This window comes from Platalea leucorodia, assembly GCF_965183815.1.
Source record: "Platalea leucorodia genome assembly, chromosome: 7".
NCBI classification, from domain to species: domain Eukaryota; kingdom Metazoa; phylum Chordata; class Aves; order Pelecaniformes; family Threskiornithidae; genus Platalea; species Platalea leucorodia.
The window spans coordinates 71,292,377-71,303,821 of record NC_138829.1 but is presented as its reverse complement, the minus strand read 5'-3'; the positions used below and the strand labels follow the sequence as shown (position 1 = coordinate 71,303,821).

The window sequence follows — 11,445 nt, the reverse complement described above, 5'->3', positions numbered from 1 at the left end:
TTTCCTGCGGTGTGGGGTGACGAAAGTCAGAAATGAAAGGAATGTTTTCCTAAGACTTGCTGGTTTTATTTAGTTTGGTTCAAAATAGACCTCTGACAAGGATAATAATAAACGTCAGCAAGACACTACATTAAGGTGGACCTGAAGCTCATTGCGTGTGATGCGGGAAAAGTTTACCGTGACACTTTCTGTGCTGAGTTCTTTGAATTTCAGGATTTTAATCCTGTAGGCGTAGCGTGTTGGATGCTTTAACCCTTGTAATGCTAAGGGTGTTCCCTCTGTAGCCTGCCTTCCCCTTCTAACCACACACCTGGAGGCTGCTGTCCTGGGGCTTTTACTGGGGCATCCAAGTGCCCCTATCCCCAGGGCCTTGCGCAGACGCGTTCCCATGAGTTTGTCTGTTATATCTGGTTTCTCCTAAAAATTGATTACCATGGGTAAGTGAATCATCTTTTCTTACCCTGTTTTTTTTTACGCTTTGCCTTGTAGCTTTTTGTTTATAACTTTAGAGCCTACTGGATAATACAGTAGATAAATAATTTACGTATCCAATAAATATTACTTGTAGGTTACCTGTGCACGGAGCATGCAATTCCTGCACCTCATCAAGTGCGCTCCAGCCAGTGGTAACGTCACCGCAGGCAGGAGCAACCAGTAATGAGTTTAAGTGGGTTTTGATGAAAACTGAGTGTTGGAAAACTGCTGTGTGGACTCCCTGCTCCACTGGAGAGGATGGCCAGAAGAGGACAATTGTCTGGATGACCCCATTGCTTCTGTTCCTGGGCTGGTCATCGGGAAGACGGTTTTCCTTCTCTCTTTTTTTCTCTCTTTCTCTCCTTGTTTTGTTTGTGTTTTCTTTGGTTTGTTTTTATTTGTTTGGGTTTTTTGTTTTGGGTTGGGTTTTTTTGGTTGTTTTTTCCCCCTCTGAAATAGCGCTGAGGTCCATGTATGCCATAAATTGTGGATTCATCTAAAAAAAGAAAAATTGTGCATATAAGCCTGTCTTGGCTTTGTTTGTGCACCATCCTTTGCAAAATCATCCTATAAGAAACATGGATCCATGCTGTTTTATAGAAAGAAACCTTGCCAGCAAATCATTTACCTGTTCAGTCTGGAGGGTTTGGGGCTTGGCGATGTGAAATGTTGAGCAGCCCCATCGACTGAGCGGCGCAGTAATGACTTCCATACCATCCTGAAGGGGAAGCGTATGTGAGACCACCTGATAGAAAGAGTATACAGGAATTTAGTGTTAAAGTTGTACTTAAAGAACTCCAAATGCAATGAAGGGAGAAATTATATCTAAGGAAACATAAACTCTTTGCGGCAGTGAAAGTCATGGACCCTTGTCATGAGTATAGATCCCTGCTTTTTTTTGTTTTCCCAAATCATCACTTCTCCACCTTTTGCATTCTGTAGATCTTTTTGTAAGAAAGCACAATCAAGGAAGGTGAATAGAAGGAGGTAGGGTAGATAACATGGCAGAATATGTTTAATTTAGGTGCAATTCTGAGACACCTCTGATTTCTTTTTTCTTTGATCCTCTTGCATGCTGTATGTGTTGATGCTCTGCTTTTCTGCTTGTAAATATAGTGTCATTTTGCTATGCATTATTTAAATTTTCATCTCTGAAGCAAGGGCTTTGACTATGGAAGTCAGGCTCTTCTAAGCTTTATTTGTTAAGAAATAGTGTAGTACTGTCCCCACACCAGACCTTGGCTCATGTCAGTCATTGTGCTGGTCTGGTGGAGGAGATAGGAGAGAGCTGCTTTCAGCTCTGGGATTCCATGTGTAGGAGAAAATCCCAAGGGAAATCAGGCCGGCTGTCAAATCTCTATTGATTAGCTCTGCATGGCAATAAATTGCCGGTTTGATTTGTTATCCTCTAAAGATTTTCCAGTGAGAGGTCCATGTTTAGTGAATGTAAACGTCCGCACTATAGATCTTTCCCAGTCATCTTTGTGGAACGCCTACGCAGTGGTTCAGGGACTCCAAGCAGTCTGCAGACCTCAGTTTGAAAATCATTGCGTATAAAGATCTATTATTGCTTTTCAGCTGTAATTTATAGCGTATCTATTGGATTATGTGAATTACTTCAACATGTCTACTTCTGGTAGCAGTTCAGAACACAGACCCAGCAGCATCCCTTGCTCTGTTGCTTCTGCAGAGTAAAATCCTGTGCAACTGTGAATTGGCGAATCCTAAATGATTTTCCTGGTAATAGCAGCTGAAGATCTGGTTCTCTAGATTCAGTGACTGTGCCGAGAGGGACAGTGGCTCTGCTTTGAGTCAGGAGGTTGTACTGTAGCCCTCCAGAGGTCCTTTGCAACCCATTTTATTTTATAATTCTGTATAGAAGAAGATTGCAAAGCTAAGGAGCATAGAGATGTCTAAGAAGATGGAGAGGGCCGCTGGGCAACACAGAGAAAGGAATAAGAAAACATACTGCGATTGATTATCTTAGGGTGCGTTTCTTCAAGCTTCACTGATGATGTTTTACTGTTAGAAAGTAGGAGGGATCCACTACAAAGCCAGATTTTTTGAAAGGAGTTTAATTTGCAAATTCATGAAATATTTTTGCTTGTTCAGTGTCCTAATTGTCCTCTGTGTCCAAAACTTGATTCAAAGCCATGACTTCTTTTGACTTGTAGAGATAAAGATACATATTATTGGTAACTCACAGTATTATCTGACGGTCGTAGTCCATCAGGTGACTGCTCCACAGAAGGAATGGGTTAGTGTTATTGAAATCAGTGGTTATTTTGTATACAAAAAGCTTTACCAGTCAGTCCATGGAAGTTCATACTACAGGGCTGTTCACTTTAAGCAGTGGATAATCTATGCAGGGCTGGCTACATATGCAAACGCTGGGCTTGAATGGTGTATTTGCCTTGGCACGCTCTCCCCCCTGAGAAATGAACTGGTAAGGAGGTGGGTACATTTTGGAACCGGCTCTTGTACCAGTTAGATGGGCACGGAGGTAAAGTCTGCACACAGAACTCCTCAGTGGGTATTTCACATAGATAATTGTGTAATAACTTAATGACAACTCATTGAAAGGTGCCTATCAAAAAAACGCCAGCGCTATCATCTTCTTGCAGCACAGCCTGTAATGCCGTCGAGGCTTTATGTGGCACTTGTTCTTGGTTTTGTTTGGCTCCTGGGGCCCAAACCAGCCACGGCAATGAGAGGAGAACAGACTCTCTGCTGCGGCCAAGTAGGTGAAAGGCTGCATTTGTTTCATGGTGTAGCTTTAATGGCACAAAGAGCTTGTGTAAGGGACATGAAAGCCCTGAGTTTAATCGGGTAGCCATGAGGTGGGGGGGAAAAAGGTGAGAAACACGACAGGAAAGAAAGCATGGGAAAGGGGATATAGAGAAGTGCAACGTGGAAGAGTTTTTGTAGGGAGCACACATAGAAGGGGTATGTCTGCTCTTCAGGATAACGTAGCTAATGAGTAAGCAAAGGACATCTTGCTGGGTTAGTCTGGAATGGGGAAAAAGCAGGGCATATTGGTAGTTCAGGTATCTTTACGCTGTGTCATGCATTGATTTGTTAATGTAAAAGAAATTGAGACCCTGAGGAAAGCGTTTTAAAAATGTAGTAGAAATCACAATTTTTGTGTTTGTTGTCTCATCCCTTTACTGAGTTTTATGTAGAAGTTGGTAAGATCAGATAAGATTCTTTTAATCTGCCTTTTAGAAAGGACTAGTGTCTCCATTAATACCTGGAGGATGACTCGGATAGCAGCACCCAGCCTGGCACCAGCACATGGAAATGCACTGCAGCTGCGCAGTCGTCCTCATGGATGCAGGGAAATCCTCCTTTTTCCCCAGTTTAAAAAGCATGGGATCCATCAGTGGCCACTTGGTAAGGCTGGACGGCTCCAGGGCAGGTGATGGGAAAAGCAGGCAGCAGGAGAGAGCAGTGAGGAAGGGGTGCATGGGGGGAACATGGAGCGGTTAGCTCCAATAGCTCTTTTGGTTTAGCTCCAATAAACTCTTTTAGTTTAAAACCATTACCCCTTGTCCTATCCAATAGTGACAGGACAAGGGGTAATGCTTTTAAAATAAAAGAGGGTAGATTCAGAAATTTTTTACAATGAGGGTGGTGAAACACCGGCACAGGTTGCCCAGAGAGGTGGTAGATGCCCCATCCTTGGAAGCATTCAAGGTCAGGTTGGATGGGGCTCTGAGCAACCTGATCTGGTTGTAGTGTCCCTGCCTATTGCAGGGGGGTGGACTAGATGGCCTCTAAAGGCCCCTTCCATCCTAAAGGATTCTATGATTCTATGTGAAGAGGAAGAAGGGGATGGGCTAAGGCAGAAAGTGGGAACTGAGGATACTGGGAGAAAAACAGAGCGAAGATCAGATTTAGCTGCATCTTTAGACTTTTAGCTACCTTCAGTTACTCTGCCAAGGAAAAATACATGTAAGGAGAGAAAGGACCCCGGGCTTTCCCTCCCTTTCACTAGAAGGAAAGGCTGAGGAGCTCTGAACTTGGGTTGAGATGGGTGAATAATATGTCCAACCACAGTGGGAAACAACGAAATGCCATCCTGACTGGGCTGGGGAAAGGGGTGCCAGAGCATGGAGCCTGAGGTGAGGGAACCCAACAGTTAGGTCGGGATGCTGTTGCAGCATCACTTTAATAACAAATGTAACCTCCTCCATCCCTTAAGGGCAGACCCAAACTCTGCCTTCTTTCTGTCTCTGCCCTGAAACAAATTTCTAGTGCTTGAGAAGCAACCAGCTGATGGCTCTGAGGAGGAAACATCCTTGTCCGTCACCGTATAGAACAGATGGGTGCATGAAGGGTGATGTGGTTCTGCACCAAAGGAAGCTGATTCAAGCAGAAAGACACCCAAGATGCTGGAGTAATGAGCAGTAATTTCTCCAAAGGTAAGCAATAAGTACTGTGTATTTCACTGGGTGAAGACTGGATCCTTGGTTTGGGCTTTCAGGATGGAGTATTCTTCCCCTGAAGAAAGAAAAGTAATAATCAGTTCCATGAGGATGTCATGGCTCTTCAAAAGAAGAAGAACCTACACCTTATTTGAGCATCTCAAAACTTATGTGTACCCACAAGGAAAACTCCATTTGCCTTTTTCAAGAGCAGGGAAAGATCTTTTTCCTCATGTTAATATTGAAAAAATGGGATTCCAGGGTACAATAAAATCTCTCAACCTCTTTTCTCTCTGGAAAGTAGCTTGGGAATAGTGCTTCCATTTTCAAATCCATTTAGGCATCTTAAACTACGCTGTTCTTAGGTCAATATGAAGCCCCCAAGAAGGTTGGCTTGTTAATAATACTGGTTTTGAGTGACAGTGCTCCCAGTTCAGAGTTTTAATGTCCCTTACTGATACATCTGACTGCTCTTGTCTCCTCATTGCCTTTTGTTCTTCTGCCAGCCACCAAGAGTTTTTTAAGAGCAGATATTTATACAGCACTTCGTAAAACAGGGATGTGACCAAGGCTTTTAGGTATCAAAATATGAAACGAAGAAATAATAATTAGAAAGGAGAGTGATAGTTTCATACCAAACTGAACAGTCTCCTACCACCTTTGGAGTCCTGCTGTCTTTCCATATCAGCCCTGGTAGAACCCTTTTATTGCCATCCAGGTCCTTGAGACTGGACAAAACGTTGTTTGTGTAAATGTATTTGTTAACTTGGATGTTTAGTTACAGTTGCCTGAAGATTGGGGATGTGGGAGTTTCAGGGTGAAACACGGGTATAGAATATGCAGTGTTAAAGTGCAAGGAACCCCCCCGAAAGATTTCCACTGTTGATTAACGTGTTCTGAGGCTATCTGCAATTTTTAGGATACAAAAAGAAAAAATAAAGATCAGGAAATTACTTGCTTATGGAGTGGCAGTGCCCCTGTAGAGAGGAAATAGCAGAACCAATTGATTTTTAGTCTAGGAAAGACTTGTAAATCAAAACCCAATAAATAATTTCTAAGTCAAAACCAAACAAATTACACTTTTGAGGCTCAAAATTTTAGTAATTAAGCAGAATATATGCTAAGAATATTAATGCATTACCTTCAAGTCAAGGCTACATGCTTTTCTGAAGCACGTTTTAATCAAATGCTGCTTACCATGGTAAATAAATTATTATCTGTTCCTTATCATATAGAACATTAGACCACTAAACCCCCCTGACCTTTAAAAATCTGTGAAAAGGAAGAAACGCGAATGTCATAGATCACTGTTCAATCTTCTTTATGTTTCCATTGCATTTGAGTGTAACATTAATCAGAAAAATGTCTATTGAAAAACATAGTTTTCGATATAATTTTTTCCAGATACTCTGTATAGTATCGGTCATTTTGCTTCCTCCACTCTTTTACATAGCTCATGATCATGTGCTGCTAGAGTTGGCTAATGAAGTTGATATATTTAAAAGGAAGACCAAATGATATCAAAGATGTTTTTGATATTGTTTTTACTCTGACGTATTCTAGCAGCTTGAGTTGGCGACACTTTTTCCAGTCATGGGACAGTGGCTGAGCGCTGACTAACTTGACAAGGCAACCAACCAAACAGAAATTCCCATTGTACTGCCATCGCTGGCATGAATTTCACATTCTGCAGCGGCTCTTGGGTTGGCCGTGTGGGATTATCAGGGTCAGGGCACAAACTGGCCTAGATGCCAAGGAAGCTGGGTACATAATCACGCTTGTTTAGTAGAGAAAGCAGCAGGCATTGCAAGTACCCGTCAGGACAAGAATAAGGAAAGAAAGGCTCTGTTCTTAACCCTGCCTTGTCAGTATAATCTCATTTGTAGTAATTTGTAATGAAAAGCCCATCTTACTGATGTTCTCCTGTTATCATCAGATTCTTTCCTTTTCTCTTTACTCAGATTTTGCTTTCGAATGTGAAAAACTCTCAACAATTACTGCCTTACTCCCTCAGATACTAATCTTAATTTACATCTTCTAGAGGACAAAAATTACGCTTACTTTTATCTCAGCAACCCCATCCCTGGTTGCTTTTTCTGGCAAGATGTAAACTCCTCCCAAATCACAATCTTCCTCTGGTAGTCCGCACTATAACATATTAATTCTTTCCCTCTGTCATGTATAATTTTTGCATTTAAATTTTAACAGTCCGTTGTTAGGACAGAGTACCAGAGCAAATACCCCATGCAGTTAATACGGAGCGAAGAAACAGTGTTTCTATGCAAAACCAAGAATTTATTGTTGGTATAAAGTGTTTAGCAATCCAAAGAAATAGTTCCAGGGACAACACTAACTCATTTAGTCCAAATTAATGAACTATCACAGCTCATTCCCAATAATGCAACAGTTGAATAAAGGAAATATTTCTAGTATCTACCCCTTTTTCTGGTCTTATGCTAATCCTTCCAATGCACCTGTGGATCCTCGGTCTGGTGCTGTGTTACAGTGAGCTGTCACGAGTTTCAAGCTCTTCCCTGCGAGGAGTAGGATGCTAAAGTTGGTGGTTTCCTCCTGCATTTGCTTCATCAGCGTGGCTGTTCTAATTGCACAGGTGACAGTCCGCATTTTGTAAATCTTCACACCACAGTTCCCATGCACCCTGAATCTTAAGCTTTTCTTAGGCTGAACAAAAGCCAAGAACTGATTCTTCTTTTAGACTTTGCTATTTTAAACTGTTTTTCAGCATTTGTTATCTTTCCTTTAAAATCTCCTATTTTCTATGGGTTCAGACCCCACCATTCATTATTCTAACTCATTTTCCCCTGCTTCAAGATGGTCAAATAAAGGCTGCCATCCTTTCAGGCCATCTCCTCTATTTCTCTGTATTACCGGTTTGGTCACCAGATGCCTGGGTACGGAGGGATCCCTCATCACCCAGGTCACTTAGGTATTTGAAAGTATGTTACAGCCAAATCATGGTAGCGACACAAGGAGTTTTAATATATTTTCTCTGACTTTTGGTGATCTCCAGTCATCTAGGCTGTTAAGAATGAATTGCAGCCAGATCAGAAGACTGGATCAAAGAGCATCTCTTATCTCCCCTCAGATTTTCAATGACCCTTGGTAGCTGGGTCACAGCTAGGTGACGACAGTAAGGAGAATCATAGAATCATCAAGGTTGGAAAAGACCCTTAAGATCATTGAGTCCAACCGTTAACCTATCACTGCCAGGTCCATCTATACCATGTCCTCGAGCACCACGTCTATCCGTTCTTTAAATACCTCCAGGGATGGAGACTCAACCACTTCCCTGGGCAGCCTGTGCCAATGCTTGACCACCCTTTCGGTGAAGAAGTTTTTCCTAATATCCAACCTAAACCTGCCCTGGCGCAGCTTGAGGCCGCTTCCTCTCATCCTATCACTTGCTACCTGGGAGAAGAGACCGACCCCCACCTCACTACAGCCTCCTTTCAGGTAGTTGTAGACAGCGATGAGGTCTCCCCTCAGCCTCCTCTTCTCCAGACTAAACAACCCCAGCTCCCTCAGCCGCTCCTCATAAGACTTGTGCTCCAGACCCTTCACCAGCTTCGTTGCCCTCCTCTGGCCACGCTCCAGCACCTCCATGTCCTTCTTGGAGTGAGGGGCCCAACGCTGAGCACAGTACTCGAGGTGCGGCCTCACCAGTGCCCAGTACAGGGGCACCATCACCTCCCTGGTCCTGCTGGCCACACTATTCCTGATACAAGCCAGGATGCCATTGGCCCTCTTGGCCACCTGGGCACACTGCTGGCTCATGTTCAGCGGCTGTCAGCCAACACCCCCAGGCCCTTTCCCACCAGGCAGCTCTCCAGCCGCTCCTCCCCCAGCCTGTAGCGTTGCATGGGGTTGTTGTGACCCAAGTGCAGGACCCGGCCCTGAGCCTTGTTGAACCTCACACAGTTGGCCCCAGCCCAACGACCCAGCCTGTCCAGGGCCCTCTGCAGGGCCTTCCTACCCTCCAGCAGATCGACACTTCCACCCAACTGGGTGTCATCTGCAAACTGACTGAATGGAGAAATGGAGATCGGAGTAGCGGAGGCAAGCCAAGGAGTCAGAACACCCAAAAGAAGAAATGCTGTTGGAAGAGCAGAGTGGCCAGGTCTGGTTTTACGTAGTTAATTGTCTTCCAGCAAAGACTGACTCCGTTAATGCCAACAGTCACAGCGGGACGCAGGCTGCTGGTGAGTGTATAATGGCAGCCGGTTTTCCCTTGCAGCCTTTATTACAGAGATCTCGTTCTTGCCTCTGTGAGACCCACTGAGATCCTGAGCATGGCAAGCGCAGGAGAACCAACCACTGTTGGCAACTGGCAGCTTGTAGCAGGCCACGAAAACCTTCCCTGTTTGGAGTGGGATGATTACCTCTTATCTCGGGGTGAATCGTCTGAGGGGGAAAGAAACAGAGCTACAGATTTTATGTCAGAAGAAGCTTTGAAGGTAATTCCAGGGACTGTTGTATAGTTTGTCTGGGAAAATCTGTTAATAAGGCATTAACATCCCTTATAGCTTCTGGTCCTGCTCAAATCAGAGGAGGCACATGAGGGGAACAAGACTGCAGCTATCAAGCTCAGTGGTGCTTTTTGGCTATTGTTAAGATCCCTTAAAACAAGTTTCCAAAGGTTTAACTTCTGTAGGAAGATAGACTCTTTTTTTTACTATGTGGTGTATAAGAAAAAGAAAACAGACCAGTGCCCCCCCGCCCCCGTATTCATGATGAAAAGTCAAACTGAAATTATCAACACAATTTAGGGCAATTATTCTTTTGTGCAATAGATAATGAGAAAAAAGAGACGTTGAAATAATACCATTCTGAGTATAATGGCTAAATTTAAAAAGATGCTAAACATTTATTAATGCTTTTTATGGTTATGTTTGTCAGATGGTCAGCAGCCAACATACAAAGCAACTTAATTTTTGCTGAGATGGGGAGAGAACCTTTTCTTTCATGGACGATGGTGCAAATGTGTAGAAGCAGGGATGCCTTACTCGATGCATTAGCTGTGGCATTGCTAAAGGGAGGGAAAGAAAAGATGTTCGATCCAGTGTTTTGCAGGCGTAGTATTCCAGGCTAGAAAGACGCGCTGTCGCGATCAGGTGATGTTCAGAACAAGGAGGGATGCAGTCTGGAGGGTTTCTATGGTTACGTTCAACTGGAATTGCTGTAACTAGGTCAGGTTGGAAGGTGTGAATGAAAACAAAGAGACTCGGAATTGGTGATAAGAGCGCAGAGGAGACGGTTGCTCCTAGGGAGAGCAAGAAGGGAGCTGAATGTGGAACCAGGCATTTTAATGTATGTTTGTAATGTATATGTATGAAGTCCCACGTAGATGGATCCGTCTGTTTTAGCATCATTTGCTCTTCTATCATTATTCTGTAGTCTATTGTCTGAAGAATCATCCACAGGTCACCATCAAGCAGGCGTCTTCTGCGATCAACCTGGGGTGACCCCTTTCCTCCCTCTGGCTGCGCATCCGGGCGCCACAGGAACAGAAGAGGCCATGGATGCCGAAAGGGAGAGGCAGGACAGATGGAAGAGCGGGAGAGATTTGCTGGAAAGGGGAAACAAAACCAAGGGCAGGGAAGATGAGGCATCCTCAGCCCAGAAGTGAGGAGAAACAGGTTGTAAAATCGGTCTAGAAAGAAGCAAGGTGGGTGTGAACTGGGCTGCAGAGCCCATGCATGGTTCCTCTGTCAATGGCTTGGGTCCTTGGCCTTTTCTGCTTTCTCCAAATCCTCTCTCTGGTTCAGGATATAATTTTCCAGGCTGTGTCTTCACCTGGTGTATAACACTGCCCACCAAGCCTCTGTCCTTTCCCACCAGCAAGTCACCCAGGACCAGCCACTTGATATGTTGATCCCCTTCCCACTTTTCTTATCTCCTCAGTGCAGGACTCGGCATTTGCTCATGCTGAACTATTTGATGTTCTTGTCAGCCTGCCCGTCTTTCTTGCTCTCCAGCATCTCAAGTGTTCCCCCCACTTTGCTACAATCAGAAAATCTATATAAAGGTGCATTTATCCCATTTCTGTGGTTGGAAGTGAAGGCATGTAAATAGGTTTGGCACCAGCATCGACACCTTTAGGAACGCATCTTGTAACCGGCTACTTTTTGAGCAAGCCAAGATGATGAGATCTACAGAGTGCCCTCAAATATGTTCAAAATCATTTTGTCCTGTGCCTACGGCTGCACCAATGGTTTAATTTATCTTAAATGGTGTAATTTATTGCAGCCTGGAGGTGCCAGGCAGCTGCGGGAGCCCGAAGGTTCCCCCTCTTTCGTGGCTGCCCCCAGCAGAGCCCCGCCCGCACCTCGGGGCGCCGCAGCCCCGCACCGGCGCTGCCCGCCCGGCCACCGCGCGGCCCCTCCGAGGGGCGGGCGCAAGGCGAGCGGGGCCCAATGGGCGTGGGGGAATGGCGGGGGGGCGGGGCCTGAGGGAGCGGGCAGCCAATGGGAGGCGGGGCGGCGGGCCGGTTCTCACGGGGAAGGAGCGCGGAGGGGGGACTGGG

The 11,445-nt window shown here is 44.8% G+C and overlaps 1 protein-coding gene across 5 annotated transcripts in view; it reads left to right on the top strand.

Moving 5' to 3' along the window:
• LOC309593310 (acyl-CoA (8-3)-desaturase-like) overlaps window positions 1-11,445 on the top strand; it is a gene marked incomplete at its 5' end in the record, with an annotated part of 34,496 nt that overhangs the window by 11,349 nt on the left and 11,702 nt on the right. Inside the window, 4 exons of one of the 5 annotated variants that reach the window (XM_082317644.1) lie at window positions 569-3,214; window positions 3,700-3,867; window positions 4,732-4,898; window positions 9,157-9,376. In XM_082317644.1, coding sequence (XP_082173770.1) covers window positions 9,212-9,376 — 165 coding nt within the window. Of the gene's footprint in view, window positions 1-568; window positions 3,215-3,699; window positions 3,868-4,731; window positions 4,899-9,156; window positions 9,377-10,239; window positions 10,588-11,445 lie in introns of those variants that run through there. The other 4 variants (XM_082317645.1, XM_082317646.1, XM_082317648.1 and 1 more) reach the window with 4 other exon arrangements.